This window comes from Neolamprologus multifasciatus, chromosome 11 (genome assembly GCF_963576455.1).
Source record: "Neolamprologus multifasciatus chromosome 11, fNeoMul1.2, whole genome shotgun sequence".
In the NCBI taxonomy this organism is placed as follows: Eukaryota; Metazoa; Chordata; class Actinopteri; order Cichliformes; family Cichlidae; genus Neolamprologus; species Neolamprologus multifasciatus.
This window is the reverse complement of record NC_140449.1, coordinates 7,028,277-7,045,110: the sequence shown is the minus strand read 5'-3', so window position 1 is coordinate 7,045,110 and position 16,834 is coordinate 7,028,277. Positions and strand designations below refer to the sequence as shown.

The following is a 16,834-nucleotide window of genomic DNA, read 5'->3' as shown; positions in this document are numbered from 1 at the left end:
CACAATAGCTGCTGCAGTCATCAATAACTCATTTCTCTCTACTTGAAGGAGACATTATAATACACAGTTTTAAAGTCAAGCTTATGATGTTACTCCTGTCAGTATCATTTGCACTCTTTATTATTTAGCATCAAATTTTAAGTCCAAGTACAATCTTTTTTGTTTTCAAATCTTATATCATAATGCAAATTACCCAGTAAATTTTCAACATTATGGTTTTAGATAAATCCGCTGCTGTTATTCTACGGTAACTTATTTTAAGTGAAAAGAACATTATTAAATATATTAATATTAAAATTAAACTGTAAGATTATGCAAAAGGTTTGATGTGTGAATGTTTGTTTTTTTTAAGTCCAAAACCACACATTCACAATGGTGACAGCTTCACATGTCAATATTCAAATCTGATTATCTTTGCTCTGACTGGTGTCCTCTGTCTTTGAGTAAGTGTGAAAGTGTGCCTCCACATCCTGGAAGGCAGTCTCGAGCCAATTCAGGATGGATTTGCGGATTTCTTTCTTGAAATCTTGTCCCATGAACACATACAGCAGTGGATTCAGGCAGCTGGTAAAAAAGGCCAAACTTCTAGTAAGAGGATTCCCAACAGCAATGACATGGACTAACGTTTCATTTGGAGCAGCAGCTCTGAATTTCACCAGCTCAATGAGACTCATGATGTGAAAGGGAGCCCAGCACAGAAAAAAAGTAATGATAATGGCAGCAATGATCTTGAGGGGGCGACTTGACTTGCTGGCCAGGACACGGTTTCGTTTGAGATGCTTGATGATGACAGCGTAACAGGACACAATGACAGTGAAGGGAACAACAAAAAGCAGGAAGAAACGGGTGATGATCATGGCCTGATGACGAAACTTTTGCATCTGAATAACAGATGGTAATTCATAGTTATCAGAAATAGCATAGCTGTTGAAGCAGAGGATTTTGCCTTTCTCAAACACTTTCTCGGTGTTCCTGAAGAAAAAGCATGGAGCGCTGAGAATGAAAGCCAGTATCCAAACACACAGACTCACACAGGACGCCTTACGCATATTTCGGTGATTCTGAGCCCACACGGGCCAGACTACAGAGACGCATCTATCCACACTGATCACCACCAGAATGTAGACACTGGCAAACATGTGCAGAAAGAGCACCATGGTGTTCAGCCTGCACATGATCTTACCAAACGGCCAGTGCAGCCCCAAAATCTTGTATGTCACATTCAAAGGCAGATATGCCGCAAAGATGAAGTCAGCCACAGCAAGGTGGAGGTACCAAACTGTGTTAACAGTTTTCTTCATTTTGAACCCGGTGACCCAGATAACCACTCCATTCCCGACCACACCAAGGAGAAAGATCAGGGAATAAACAATGATAGACATGGTGTTGAGAGACTGCTTCAACCCGGGATACTTAAATGTATGGCCATTTCCATCAGGTACAGCAGTTGTATTGATTTGATTGAGGGAGTTTGTGGTCGACTCCATTATTGTCTTGAGACCTACGACATAAATGTAATTAAAAGTAATTTTTAATTTTTTATACATTTTATACTTATATTTCATTTTTATATTAATAAATTACAACTAGATGTTTAATATTTAAATGAAACACTTGCCCCTTGGTCATTTTGCTCCTTTGCACTGACTGGACCATGATAAATATGTGCTCGGATCACGTAAAATGCTTTTTTTAATGTTTTCAACTCTTCGGTATTGTTCAATAAAAATATTTCCTCCATTCCAAAGTGCTTTAAAGAAAGACCTAATTCCAACATTTTACAGTATTTTACTGTATTACAAGCAAGAAGTTTCACGAAGTCAAGTTACTTAATGTTAATTAATTAGCGTCATTTATTATTTAAATCAAAATATATCTGTATCTGCAGAGTTTAGTGGTTAACATTTTTGCCTAACAGATCCTGCAGCAAAATAACAAAGGTTACGTACCTTAAGTAAAGTTGCCTTGTTGGTTTTGGATGGACTGATTGTAGAAAAATACCTAATAAAGATTTGACAGGTTAATATAACTCTGTGCAAGGAGTGGGGGGTTGACTGTTGTTGTCACTGTATCATTACAAAATCATTACAAAAGAGACTGTTGAATTTCTCTGCAGGCTGAAGATGACTAAATTTGGATATGTATATAGTTTGTATTGCAACAGTATGACTCTGTCAGAATTTTGCAAAGTTGTGAAACTCTGAGGTCAACTATTTTGTTGTTTCATGTTTGTGGTAAGTATTAAGTTTTATTTGAAAGTCAGAGAGACCAAAAGAACTAAACTGGACAAGCCTTGTACAGTTAAATAATCTTCTTAACTCAAAGGAAAGAATAATAATAAATCCACACAAAACTCAAAACACTGTGTCAAAGACTCAGCACCGTGACAGTGATAGTGCTTGTGTTAAGGCACCAACTCTAAAACCATCCTCTGACTGTCTTCTTCATGTGCACCATGTATCATCATCCATCATGTATCAGATTCTCCCATGATCTCTGAAAGATGGGCAGGTGCCTGGATTTTTGGGGACTGGGGGGGACATAGTGTATAGATACTCTGCTAAGTCACTGTGTTTGAGTCACGTTGAGAAAAGTAACCAAATTTCATCCTAATAGAATGACAGAGTATTTTTTACTACTATCAAACATAAAAATTGGTAAAATTTTACCTGAACAGTATGGCAGAGGAAGTATAGACTACAATATTGTAGCCTTTGGAGAAGCTAGATGTTTTCTCAAATCAATACAATAAAATAAAATAAAACAAAGAAAAGAAAAGAAAAGAAAAGTTTGACTAGGTTTGACTGATTGCTACCAAAAACAAAAGTATATAATAAATCACAGTTCATCAACAGATGCATCATCTATCACTGTTTTTTCTGTTTTGATGTTTTTATCTTTTCATTTTTTGAAAACGTTAAATCTTTTTATTTTAATTGTTTTAAAATTGTATGCAGAGCAGATGGCTGCTGTTGTTAATGAAAGCACAGTTCCTATCAAAAGTTTAAGAGCACCTGAAAAAGGGCAAAAAATCATATTTTGCATGGTTGGACCTTCACAAGGTTACAGGTTGAGCTTCAACATGCAACAAGAAGAAATGGGAGTGAGACAGAACATTATTTTGAGCATGCAGTTTATTGAAAACAGTGCTTGAAATGAAAAAGGCTGCAGCCCCATGCTCAAAATAATGTTTTGTTAACTCCCATTTCTTCTTGTTGAATGTTGAAGCTCTACTTGTAACCTTGTTAAGATCCAACCATGCAAAATATAAAGTAGAATCCTTCACTGCTTATATCAACACTGTGGATAAAAACATAAAGTTCACCAGGGAAGACATAAAGGATAACTGTTTGCAATTGCTGGACTGTTGAAGAGAATCGAAACCTCAACATTGAAGTTACCGGAAGCCCACACACAAGGACCAGTACCTCCTCTTTGACTCCCAACACATATTGGGAGCGTCTAACATCCAGAACAAGAGCGCCTGTTGTCCTGATCACCCTTTTGGCTGTGGTTTCCTCTGTGTGTGTAATGTTGAGTTTCTCCTTGTTTAGTTTTATATTTTTTCTATCAAGCGATAAAGCTGTGGGGGTTTTTTTTTAGATTTCCATCCAGTCATGCCTGCTCCACAAAGTTTTGGGACAGTATTAATATATAAAAGTGGCCTTGTCCTTTAGTTTGTTCCTAGAGTTTTATCTTTTTACTTTTTGGATTTGTTGTATATTTCAGTCCTAGCTGATAGACAATTTTGTTGTTTAAAATTGTTTATATTTCTGTTCGTTGAATGTTCATTGTTTCCTGAATCAGCAAACCCTGCTGTATTGATTTTTTTTAACTGTGAATTTTGAATTAAAACGAACATAAAAAGTCTTTTTTTATACAAGGGGGAGCAAGAAATGCGCATTTCCACCAAGAGGAGCAGCGCCTGAACCACCCAGGTTTATCATGAAGACTCCAGCCTGTCCAGAAATTCTAAGCACCAGCTGTCTGTTGAATTTTAAGAGTTTACTAAAGTAAAAAGAAAAGACTGTAGAGGTTAAAAAGAGCTGATTAAACAAGTGGCAGTGCTTGGTGCGGCGTCGATGGGAGCTCAGTTACTCTGATAAGTAGCTCCCAAAGATGAGGCTGATCAGCTGCAGATGCGTGTGATTATGCCCCAGGCACGGCAGGACTCGACCAGACAGGTTTCAGCTGGGAGATATGGAACACGTTATGAATCTTCATATTAGCAGGCAATTTCAACCGAACCGTCACAGAATTAATCACAGTGTCAATGCAGAACGGCCCAATGAAGCGAGGAGCCATCTTCTTTGACTCCGTGTTAGCAAGGATAACCAGGCTTTCTGAGCTGGAGCGAAGGGTGGAACAGCAATCCTGTAACGGTCGGCCATTGTTTTGTCTTGCTCCCTGGTCTGGAGGCTGGCTGCTCTGGTGGCTCTCCACATGCACCAGCAGCGACGGACATGGTGCTGGGTGAAAGGAACCTCGTGAGAGATGGAAAGAAGAGGAGGTTGATAGGCCCGTGGCTGAGGATGTCATTGAGTTGTGTGCGTAATCCACCCACGCCAGTTGAGAGCCCCACTGGGACTGATTTGAGGACAACACACGGAGCATCGCCTCCAGCTCCTGATTGGTCCTTTCAGTCTGTCTGTTTGTATGAGGGTGAAATCCGGAGGAAAGACTCACTTGGGCTCCCAATACCGAGCAGAACTCCTCCCACACCCGCAACGAGAACTGTGGGCCCCTGTCACACACAATGTCTTTGGGATGCCATGTAGGCGGAACACGCGGTTGGTCAACAGCTTCGCAGTCTCCAAGGCAGTGGGCAGCTTGGGCAGAGCAATGAAATGGGCAGCATTTGAGAAGCGATCAACAGTGGTGAGAGTGACAGATGGGGGCAGTCCAGTTATTAAATCCAGTGCGATGTGTGACCAGGGCTTCCAGGGAACAGGTAGTGGTCTGAGGAGACCAGCTGGCGGGGAGTTGGACACCTTTTTCTGTGCACAGATTTTCAGTTTGAGCAAAAACATTTTGAGCACATTCATATAAGAGGAAAAAGGAATAGGAAAGGTCCTATCCTTTTAATGCCTGGGACGCTTTCCTCAATGGAAGCCTTGGTTGCACGTTGGCAGGCCTGTGGTGTGCCTGATAAAAATCCCTTTTTCTTCTCCAGACCTGAAGGGGAGACCCACTTAAGAGGATCGGGTGCCACCAGACAGATTACAAGGGAATGTGGAGCCAAGCATCGAGAGACACTGTCCTCAACCAAGTTGAGAAGGCATGTATCCACACTGTCTACAGTCCTAACCCTGAAAGATAATGTGATGGACATTCTTGCAAATTTTTTAGGCCATGATATCTGGGTCCACAGACAGTATTATAGGTTGCCTAAAGGAACCGGCTTTATCGACTTGGCTAAAGTCAGCAAAAGGGCTGATTGCTCTAGAAGAAGGCTGCCCGCTTGTCAGACTTCAATGGAATGAGCTTGGATCAAATCCAGATTGATCTCAGTTTTCTTTGTTTCAGAGTAAATGTCTTGTACTATGAAGTTTGCTTTTTGTTATGTCACTGCTTTGCAGAGGAAGTGCAGGATGTGGACAGTGGTCTTTCAGAGACGGAGACGTGGAAAGACTTTTTATTCCTCAGTATCAGGTATGTTATACTTGTAACTAACATGGACTAAATGACTACAACAAAACTAAAACATCTGGATTGCCCCATGTACTTTTTGAAAGCACTGTTTTAGCTGCTGTTAGATGTCAATATTGAAACTTGGTGAATAACCTCATACAATGTGAGAATATAATCAAATTGTTTATCACAGGGAAAAACACTTCAGACTAACATCAGTTGACATAATGTAAAGCTTATATTGAGCCGTTGTTGGAGGGAAAAGTTCCACGTGTCTAATCTGCTGGTAATTGCGACAATATTGTGAATAAAGAAGCATATTTGCCAGTGTTTTTGTATGTTAGAGCCTTAAATTTCACTTTAGGAGATGAGACAAGACAAGACAATGGGATGAAGTGTTCAAATAGAATTCTATTGGGTTCATTGTAATCATACTCCAGTATGTAGTAGTACGATTTGCTCCATTACGTGACGACTGCTGTGCAGACTCTGGATTCAGTTACAAGCAAATGGTGGCTGCGCTTGATATTTTGTACAGTGTGATGAAGTCGAGTTGTGCCATCCATCTGTACGTACAGTCAGTGCTTTTCACACAATATGGTATTAAGGATGAATGGGCACAGAGTGCAACCGTATACAGTTTTGTAGACAACTTTTCCTTTCACCCCTCATGTCTTGTTGCTTTCCTCACTACTTTGTAAATAAACGGCGTGTAATGACAAGCGATCGTTTTCTGTGGCTGTTTGGGTCTTGGGGGCAGCAAGTGCCTCGTTCATGCTAGGACCTGGCCCCTAGACGGGTTGTAACAATCAGTGATTGGCTGAGGATTGTGACCTCGTCCCACTACAAGATTTTCTGGTAGAGTAAGAATGGAATTCAGATTCCAACTTCCATATTCCCACCAATGTATGAAATTGGAAGGGGATACTTTCCTTGGAATTCTTCGAACCTCAATCATAAAGTCAATGGGAGAGATTCCAAAAACATGGTATAAACCCTTACCGCAATCCCGGTGTCATCTGGTGTGTCTGTCCATCCCTGAACCATCCCTGTAATTTCTGTCTCTATCACTTGAAATGCTGTGGTCTCCATCACATTTATTCAATCAATGGCTTACACAATACTCAGATATAGATTTCTTTTGTTTTACAGTAAATACACAACATGAGACGACAACATACATCTGTGTTTCACAACGTGTGCAGAATCTCAGAAACACATACCAGATGTGGTGGCCATGGCTACAATGATGAAATTACCCAAATGTAAACACAAATCTCTGAACACAGCTACAGAAGATGGCGATCACTTCACACCAGCACACATGGAATGACACAGTAAATACGCTTAGCTCTCCAGTACATTTTTCTTAATTGATTTCACGTTGAGAAATAATTGAGCTAATAATCAGCGTGCCTTTAAAAGAAAAACTGTAAACAAAAACATTTCAAAAGTTGTTGTTTTTTTGACTTGGTTGTAAAAGTGGTTGAAGCCTTTTCACCACAAGGAATGAACATGCAGCTCTGTCATTCAAGCAGCTGACGAGGGAGGGAGGAGAGAGAGAGAGAGTGGGAGGAGGCGGAGGTTTGACCGATGAAGAAAAAACATAACTTAATAGACACTCAGAAAGACAAACGATCAGTTAAAGTGTTAAACTTTGAAATCCAGCAGGTTGCAGTCGATTTTGTAGTAGACGTAAGGATAATATTCCTGCTGGCTCAGGTTCAGGCCTGGGATGTCCATTGCAGACTGGAGAGAAAACACAAGAAGCAGGATATTAGTGGGTGTGAGCAGCCAATGCAATATCTCTGTGTGTGTGTGTGTGTGTGTGTGTGTGTCATATAATGAAACTTTACACCAAATCCAATTTGCCCTCACAATCCAAATCCTTGGAAAAAAAATACACCCTTGTTTGGATGGAACCGACACAGCTAGACCAAATGTGCTACTTACCTGTTCCGAGGTTTGACCAAATTAAACTTTAGATTTGAAATATTTAAGAAGAATTTTTTTATTTTTTCTCTTCTTTTCAACTGTCAACATTATAAATGCATTACACAAACAGAAACAATGCTGCACAACTTAACCTATATCCCATCTGCAGTAACCAGCTTCTGCCATGAGAGGGAGCAGCTGTTATAACCTGACACAAGGATGGATGCAGAGATTGCAGCATCTACTTCCCCTTCCTACTCAGTGGTGAGGATTATTGAAGCACTCACATCAATGATAGCTGCTGCACTGCTGTCCAGATGTTTGTAAAGGTCATTGAGCACCTCCCTCAGCTTCTTCATGGTCTTCTTGGTTGGCTGGAGGAGCATGGCTTGAAAATTCACAGGCAACCCATATCTGCAAACCAGAACATGTTCAACTCCACTTTCAGACTTAAAATGTTTAAACTACAAGTACTGTCATCAGTGGAAAAAAAACAAGGCAAACAGTGTCAGGTTTTAGCTTTTATTTTTCTCTTTGTAATAGTTGGTTTTGTTGGCACTGCGATGTTTATTCAAGAGGCCTACCTTAAAACAGATTCCACAAAGACTCGTAGTGCTTTAATGTGAATCCATGCAATGAAGGCTTCACTAAAGTTCACTTTCAGCCACCGGACAAGTGGACCCTACAGAGATGAACAACAGTAACCATCAGTTTTATGTGTCAGAGTCATAAATCTTAAATTCATTCACAGTAAGTGCTTCAAAATATCTGTTTGTTTTAATGAAAGTGCTTTATAAAAGTCCTGCTGACAGATCCTCTTTCTGTCCTAAACAGCTGTATGTTCTGTAGCCAGTGACAAACTTTCTTTGGGTGCGTGTGCACTCAGCACTTTCTGACCCCTGCTGGCTGCACAATAACTGAATTTCTGCTTCAGCCTTGTGGTGGCAGATTTCTTTTCTCATATATTAATCACATATTTAATCATATTACATTAGTTATAGTAATATCACTTTCTCACTTTACTATAGTAAGAGCTCTCCTGTCACTAGTTTACATGCATGTGGAAAGTTAATACAGTGAGGCCATTGTAATGGGAGACGTTAAACAGATAGTGGGACTCCTTCTGCTTATCAGGGATGTAAATCTTTAGGTGACGGCCAAGTAGAAAACAAGGTCATAATTCTCTCTGTGGTAGGTATAGCCCCCCCGTGAGAGGGGCCAACATGTAAGAGTTTGTGGAATGTTCTTTGTCTGTGTGTCTGTATATAAGATGTAAGGGCGGTGGCCACAATTCAGAGACGGTCCTGGTGTTTCACTGGGATGCTCTCTCCACATTGCAATGTGTTTATTAAATCCACTTCAAATCAAGCTCACTGGGTGTGTTGCAGGTTATTGTTAAATTTTCCACAACAGCCTTTAATTGGTTGTTTGTGATGCAAGCACACACTCAAGTTTTCTTCAACAGAACACAGTGGGGGGGGGGAATCCACAGTTATCAGGCTTAACAAAAAGAAAAAGATTGTATATGCATAAAATAATATTTATCAATCCAGCTAAAACAAGTAAAAACAATACAAATACAAATTAGTGTGATATTTGGTAGAATCTTATCAGTCTACCACACACAGAGCATCCAAACCTTTTTCTTAACCACATTGACGATAGCAAATTAAACAGAATAGCACAGTAGGCTAATAATTCAACATATATGTGAATATATGTGAACATATATGTGAACAGCACATCATGGGTTAGAACATCCCAAACCATTTGGGTCTTTTGACTTTTCTATTACTTGCACAGCAAACCCAAAATAGAACAAATACATGACATTAGAGGGGAAAAAACTATAGAACTTACAAACTGCTTCTTCTTATCTGTGGAGAGCCGTGTCATCTCTTCTTTATCTGCCTTCATCTCTTCTTCATTGTACTGAAAGTCTCTTACCGTGAACCTATGAACATCATGAGGACACAAAAAACAGTTTCATTTAACCAGAAAGTGATTTTTATGTGTAGAGACACCAGCTTATATCCTTCACATATTTAAATGTCTGAAGATCAGTTGTGAGAACATAATGCAAGACACATCTACATACGTAAGAAAATCACTTAGATATGTGACACGTATATAATTTATGTACACAGAGCTGTTTATATTCACTGGGAAGAATGGTGGTTATAATAACACAATGCCATCACTTACTTGTTCTCTCTAGCTTTGTGTTTGAAGTCATCAATAGCTTTCCTGAACAGAGTGACACTGAACAGCCCACTGTCACTGTCTTCAAATAGCAGACTAGAAGAAAGGTCAGGTACTATTTTAGTGATATAATAATAGGAAGTTCATAATGTAAATTAATCGCATACTAAGTCTCTAAATACTTGTGGTCAGAAATAAGAACAAAAATAAATTAAATTGTCACAAAGAGCAAACTAAACAATAGATGCTTGATAAGGGCATTAACAAAATATCTGTTTCATGGATGACGTGACTCACTGTGAAGACCGTGGGACCACCATCTCAGCAAGCGTTTCATATGCTTTCTGCCAGTCAGAGTATCCCGTCCTGAACAAACAAAACAGCGCAGAACTCATTAATGCTCATATTCCTTCTCATTCAATACAAAATCAATCAGGACATAGCTGTGTTTACTTGGGGCTGACTCACTTTGGTACGACAACCAGCAAAGTGATGAGGTACTCTGAATCAAGTACAAAATCATCCTTCTTGACAATGTCAGCCAGGCTCCTGGTCAACAGGCTCCCCCTGTTGGCACACAATAGCATTACAACAACACAGACTCATATGAGGGTCCTGCTGTTGATAAAAGCTTTTCGAAGTCAGAGTATACAGACAAGGTCTAGGTAAAACACAGTGAGGTGGAGGAAAATAGAGGAAGTGAACGGTCATCCTAAAGGACGTTCCAGGTCGGCACTGCAGCCTTCATGTAATGTTACAGGTGCACTTTTGTCCATGTGAGTAACTTACGCATTCTTCCTTTCTAAGTTCTGCAAGTTTCCCTTCAGGTTATTATACGCTGATGCTCTGGTCTTCAAGTCATTGTCAATCTGAGTTACTTGCTGTAAAAGAAACCATGGCAAAAAATATTAATGACAGACAAAGTAAACTACAACAAAAGACCACAGAATAGAATAACTGCAGTGAGGGACCTGGATTAAATAAGTGAGAAGATATTATTAAATGTTGCTGCTACTCATGAGTATATAAAATTTAAAAAAATAAAACATTTTAGATACTCACTGAAGACATCAAATATATGAAGCAAGATATGTGGAATTATGTAGCAAAGAAAAACTGATAAATAACTCTAAATAAGTTTTATATTTTAGATTCCTCAAAGCAGTCACTCTGGGCTTTGATGACAGCACTGCAAACCCTTGGCCTTCTCTCAGTGAGCTTCATGATGTAGTCACCTGAAATAGTTTTCACGTCACAGTTGTGCCTTGTCAGGCTTAATTTGTGGAATTTCTTGTCTTCTTAATGGGATTGGGTAACACACTTGTGTTGTGCAGAGGTCAGGTTGGTACACAGCTGACAGCTCTATTTGGAAACTGCTGGAATTCATATTATGCCAAGAACCAATCAGCTAAGTAAAGAGAAATGACAGTCCATCATTACTTTAAGAACTGAAAGTCAGTCAGTCTGGAAAATTGCAAAAACTTTGAATGTGTCCCCAAGTGCAGTTGCCAAAACCATCAAGAAGCACGATATAACTGGCTCATATGAAGACCAAAGGAAGACCAAGAGTCACCTCTGCTGCTAAGGATAAATTAATCCGAGTCACCAGCCTCAGAAACCGCAAGTTAACAGCACCTCAGATTAGAGCCCAGATAAATGCCACACAGAGGTCCAGTAGCAGACACATCTCTACATCAACTGTACAGAGAAGACAAATCAGGCCTTTATGGCCAAATAGAAACGACTACTAAGGAAAACCAATAAGCAGAAGGGATTTGTTTGAGCCAAGAAACACAAGGAATGGACATTAGACCAGTGGATATCTGTGCTTTGGCCTGATGAGTCCAAATTTCAGATCTTTGGTTCCACCTGCCGCGCCTTTGTACGATGCAGAAAAGGTCTCTATATGCATGGTTCCCACCAACGGTGTGATAGTCAGGGGGTGCTTTGCTGGTGACACTGTTGGGGGATATGTGACCCTAAACACATCTTCAGGCGGTGCAAGGGCTGTTTGACCAAAAAGGAGAGTGATGGAGTGCTGCGCCAGATGGCCTGGCCTCCAGAGTCAGCTGACCTAAGCCCACTCAAGATGGTTTGGGATGAGATGGACCGCAGAGTGAAGGCAAAGGGGCCAACAAGCGCTCAGCATCTCTGTGAACTCCTTCAAGACTGTTGGAAAACGATTTCAGGTGATTACCTCATGAAGCTCATCGAGAGAATGCCAAGAGTGCCCAAAGCAATAATCAAAGCAAAGGGTGGCTATTTTGAAGAATCTAAAATATAAAACATATTTTGAGTTATTTCACACTTTTTTGTTTACTACATAATTCCATATGTTATTATTTATACATTTGATGCCTTCGGTGAGAATCTACAATGTAAATAGTCATGAAAATAAAGAGAAAACATTAAACAAGGTGTGTTCAAACTTTTGACTGGTAGTGAAAGTTCAGGAATCTCCAAAAGTTGATTCTGTTCATCTGGACGTAGCATTTTCAGTGGGAGAAACGTTTCGTCACTCATCCAACTGACTTCTTCGGTCTCAGCTGACTGAAGAAGTCACTGAAGGAACAGTGGGCTGGGAGGTCCTCCCAGCCCACTGTTCCTTCGGTGGACTAGTTTCAGTCATTATGCAAATGTACTGTTAATAAGGTTGGGGAAACCTGCAGTCAGCTGAGACTGTAGAAGTTACTTGGATGAGTGACGAAACATTTCTCCCACAAAATGCTACGTCCAGATGAACAGAATCAACTTTTGGAGATTTACTTACCTGGATGACTGAGCATGCATCAAGAAATGTTCAGGGATATTATTTTTTATGTTTCTAACCTAAATGACAGACCTACCTTTGAGATGATTTCAGAGATGTTTTTAAGGGACTGTTTTATAGGATATTTTGCCATATCCCATTGAAATCTTGTAATGTAGGTGACAAGATCAACTAAAGGGAAAGAAAACAAAAGCTGTAAAAGCAACACTATTACCTGCTTATTATCTCACGGCAGCCTAAAGTTAATATCATTATTCTGCAGCTAACAATTCTTTGCATTACCCCAATTAAAAATACAGTTATATTTTCCTTTTTTTTAAAAAACATAATCCGAACAGAGAGTGTTGTAACCATCAGCGTACCTCCATTAGCCAGTAGGTTCTCCTGCACTTTGTCCCGGCTGTCCTCCAACACATCAGCCATGTACTGAGCCACCTTCTTCACCACACTGTGAACACCCAGGAGAGAGCAAAAATGCCATCTCAACACAAACTGCATGCACTAAGCATCACATGACCCCCAGGAACTGATTCCCCCCAACCAGATTTAACACAAACTGACGCACACATCAAAGGGTTTCACATATTCGTGTAAAGATAATCTCCTGACAAGGTCATTATAAAACAGCAGACTTTCAGTCCTCAAGATTTTTAACCACGCTGTTCCATGGCTCATCAGAGCAGCCATGAAGCCACGGAAACACCAAGAGCCAAGTCACATTTGATGGCTAAAAGTTCCTAAGAAAGTACATCAGCCACTAATGTTCAACTTTTACCCATCTATTTTGCAATGTTATTATAATATCAAGTGTCAAAAATCAACTTAACGTTTTAACTGAAAGAAATTAAGAATTTAGCAGTTTCTTTTTCAGATATGGCGTGCAGAAACTTCAAAAAGGAACTGGGTTAAAGAGAGGCTGTAGGCAAACAAGTGAAACCGTGTTGCAAGGTTGGCCTTTCCCACAGTCAGCAGAGGAAGCATATCAGAGCTCAGGCACTAAGAGCTGTGTGTGAGCTTTGGATGTCAATGTTTCCAAAAGACTAGAGATTACAGTCAAACATACTCATGAGAGTGAAGTCATCTGCTATAAATATGACTACAGAAGGAGCTGCGGGTGTATCACCCAACTGTAAATTGCCAAGTTTAGACTGCAGAGCCCACTAGCCTCAAGTCCCTGTGAAATTCCTCATTGTTACAAAGTAGAGGAAAGATTACAGAGTGGCAGAGGACTGGGAATGCAGGTTTTGTGTTCAACTCTCATTAATAGGTCAATAGTAAGAGCCATTATAAACAGAAAATAACTTTTTAATTAGAAAAATAATGTTCGGTTCAAATCAGAAATTAACAGGTTGCATACCCTTCAACAAAGGAATCTAATTTGGCCAGTTCATCCGACAGCCCGACCAAGACATCCAGTGTCCCAACCTGTTTTTGGACACAAAAACAAAAATTAAACATGTTTTGAGTTATCAGTGCTGAGATTTGGGTCTTTTTCAGCAGTGTCAGCAGGGTTGTGTTTAAACAGGGACATCTGGGGTTCAGTCTGCCTACAGTGACATCCAGGGGGCCCCTGTGCGCTTTGGACGGCGCCTCTTTGTCCAGAGGCGTTCATGCATTGCTAACAGCAGCAGTGGGACATTAGAACCCCGCGTAGCACCAAGGTCAGTGGGGTTACTTCACCTTCAGCACGGAGAGTGACCAATTCAGAAAAACAGAGCTGCTCTGTGGATGAAACACTCCCCTACGCTGCTTCAACATGAAGGAAACAGATCTGTGTACAGACTGCTTCCGATACACAGAATCGGTTTATTCTTGACAGTGGATGCAGAAGGTGAGTGATTTTGATTGTTAAACGATTGTTAAATGACTTTTTGAAATGAATGGGGTAAACCATTATGAATTACTACAGTGTAACAGCTCTGCGCTGCAGCACAGGAGGGAACAGCAGGACAGTGTGGCAAGCACAGGGTTTATATACTGTCCTGAAAAGTGTATAAACCCATACTAACCTTAAGGTCTGGGATGTTGAACTTGTGGTTGGTGGAGAGGTTGTTGGTACGCGTGGTGGCTGCCATCATTTTGTCCCATGTTTGCTGGCAGGTCTTATCTCCCGGTGCAGAGATCAACCAAAACTCTGTCATGTTTACAGCACTGGTGCAGCTCGAGAAAGCTGGAAAGGAAAGCCAGACTTAGACTAGTGCTTTCTCTAATATTATTAGCCTCAGCATTTAGTTAAACAACACTGTCTGTCTGATTACAAGTAAAAGACTGTTTACTTACAGGGACACCGTTCCCCACTAAGCAAGTGATGCTTCACTAGCAACCATTCATTCAAGACAACTACATGCTGACGTTTCTCTTTCACCAACAGTCCATATCTTCACTCCCTGACTACTAACTAACGTTACAATACCGTAAATAAAAAAATAAGCAATATGTTACATAAACCGTAGCTGGCAAAACAAAAACATGGTTAAGGTCAAGCAGCATCCAGCTGGGATTAGCTATCGTTAGCCATTTCGCTAGCTTTGCTATTAACGGTAACAACTCAGGTACTTTTTGGTATCGTTTTAGCTGTTCACTCACCGGGGTATTAAAACGTTACAGTTGTTAGTGAAAATAAAGGTGTTTATAGTGTTTCTATAGCTTGACAGCGTTCATAGTTGCCATTCAGTACAGTTCGTGAGCTCCTGACAGCAGTACCAGTCAGCTGATCTGCAAGAGGAACCGGAAGGCCTCTCACACACGCTGCGGAGACCCACCAACGACCCCAGCTGGCGGTGAGCGAGTACTGCAGCCTGGCTCAGCTTGAACCCACAAAAACCCTGACTGGTGGTGGTACTCGGGCTCAAAAACGCTTGAGTTATGTGGATCGTTTAGACTATAATCCGGATAAAAGAGAGTGTGTTTAGCTAGGCCACATTCTGAAACAAAACACCAATATTGTTTGGCACTTATGTAACAGCAAATAAAATCAATGTAAGTTTATTTTGATGAGAAAATATATTCTCGTTTTAATGGATTTTCAACAAATTTCCTTAATTATAAGCCCCAAATCTCAGACTTGATCCTGGGTCAACATTCCAAACTCATTATTACCCTATTAGACAAGAAGGCAGACAATGTTGGATGCCAAGTCAGCAGCATTTGAGCCTTTAGAGTAACTAAATTTAGGAAATCTGGGTCAGGTTTCCTGACTTTGGGTGTCTCCTGTACAGAATACCGAGGAAAACGCCCCCCAAAGGGACTTGTTTATAGTTCAGTGGGTCTGGGGTTCATTGTTTTGGGACACAATGCTTGGTCTGCCTGGAGCCAACCCTCAACATCAAACGACAGGGTTGAGTTTGCCCATAGCTGGCTAGAGGCCAGTCTCCCTGGATGTTATCAGGGGACACACACACCACAATCAGCCAGTCTGCAGAAGGCCAGCTACTGCTTAGATTCAGCTGCATGAGCTCTGGAGGTTCAGAAACAGAGACAAGTGATAAAGTATGGAAGCATAAAACTCCTACTGTAACAAGCGTGTTGCTCTCCCCTTGCCCTTCTTCAGCTTCTTTAGAAAATGCTAATAATAAAAACCATGTTAACAGTACACAATGAAAGGCCACACAAGTGTGTCGTAGAACTACACACATGAAGGATGAAGGTCTCTCTCTAAATGCTTTGTGTACTGTACATTCCACATCACCTGTTTCGGCTTGGTCCAAAGTAACTGATGCTTACAGGTGTGCTTGTACCCATGTAGCCTTTTAACATGCACACACCAAACTCAGAGCATTTACATAAGCAGCTTTTCTAGTGTCATTCATGGGAACTACCTGATGATTTGGTTTCCCCAGAAACAATGCACTTCAAAAGTATTCCAGTCATTTTAGAGTTCTGTAACAATGATAAATAATTTTTGTGCAATCTATCTTTGCAAGAAGGGAAATGAGGGTGAAATGTGCATCATTTTTTAGGCGTTGTTATTGTTTAGCCGTTATGGTATCGCGCTGTATCTCTCCACCTCTTTGATACTATTGTTATACATGACATGTCCTGGGAAAGCCCAGTGATAAAGACTATTCCCATTTCATGGCATATCACAGAAATACGGAGCCATTTTTCCAGTTTATTTTTGGGTGCATTAACATTTCTCAAGTATCTATTAGTCTTTATAAGACTACCGTGGGTCCTCTTGGTGCTATGTGAGACCTAAGGCTGTGGTGTTTATGAAAAAAGGAGTATCAGGGTATTTATTAATCTGATATTGCTGCTTTAAGTCTTCTAAAGATGTACCTGTTGAATATTTGCTAT

The 16,834-nt window shown here is 40.4% G+C and overlaps 2 protein-coding genes across 2 annotated transcripts; both read right to left on the bottom strand.

The window, feature by feature from the left end:
* Positions 1-316: 316 nt before the first annotated feature.
* Positions 317-1,507, bottom strand: LOC146507711 (chemerin-like receptor 1). Its single transcript, XM_085176235.1, has one exon. It carries the CDS (start codon positions 1,485-1,487, stop codon positions 399-401), a length of 1,089 nt encoding a protein of 362 aa, XP_085032361.1. The 5' UTR covers positions 1,488-1,507; the 3' UTR covers positions 317-398.
* A 5,204-nt stretch (positions 1,508-6,711) lies between these two features.
* LOC146507710 (V-type proton ATPase subunit C 1-A-like) lies at positions 6,712-15,303 on the bottom strand. The gene is made up of 13 exons (XM_085178366.1): positions 15,125-15,303; positions 14,548-14,708; positions 13,896-13,963; positions 12,901-12,986; positions 12,615-12,709; positions 10,558-10,649; positions 10,237-10,335; positions 10,066-10,134; positions 9,772-9,864; positions 9,427-9,520; positions 8,151-8,248; positions 7,854-7,980; positions 6,712-7,380 (listed from the first exon to the last, which is right to left on the bottom strand). The coding sequence occupies exons 2-13, from the start codon at positions 14,677-14,679 to the stop codon at positions 7,282-7,284; spliced, it is 1,152 nt and encodes a 383-aa protein (XP_085034492.1). The 5' UTR covers positions 14,680-14,708; positions 15,125-15,303; the 3' UTR covers positions 6,712-7,281.
* Positions 15,304-16,834: the final 1,531 nt, after the last annotated feature.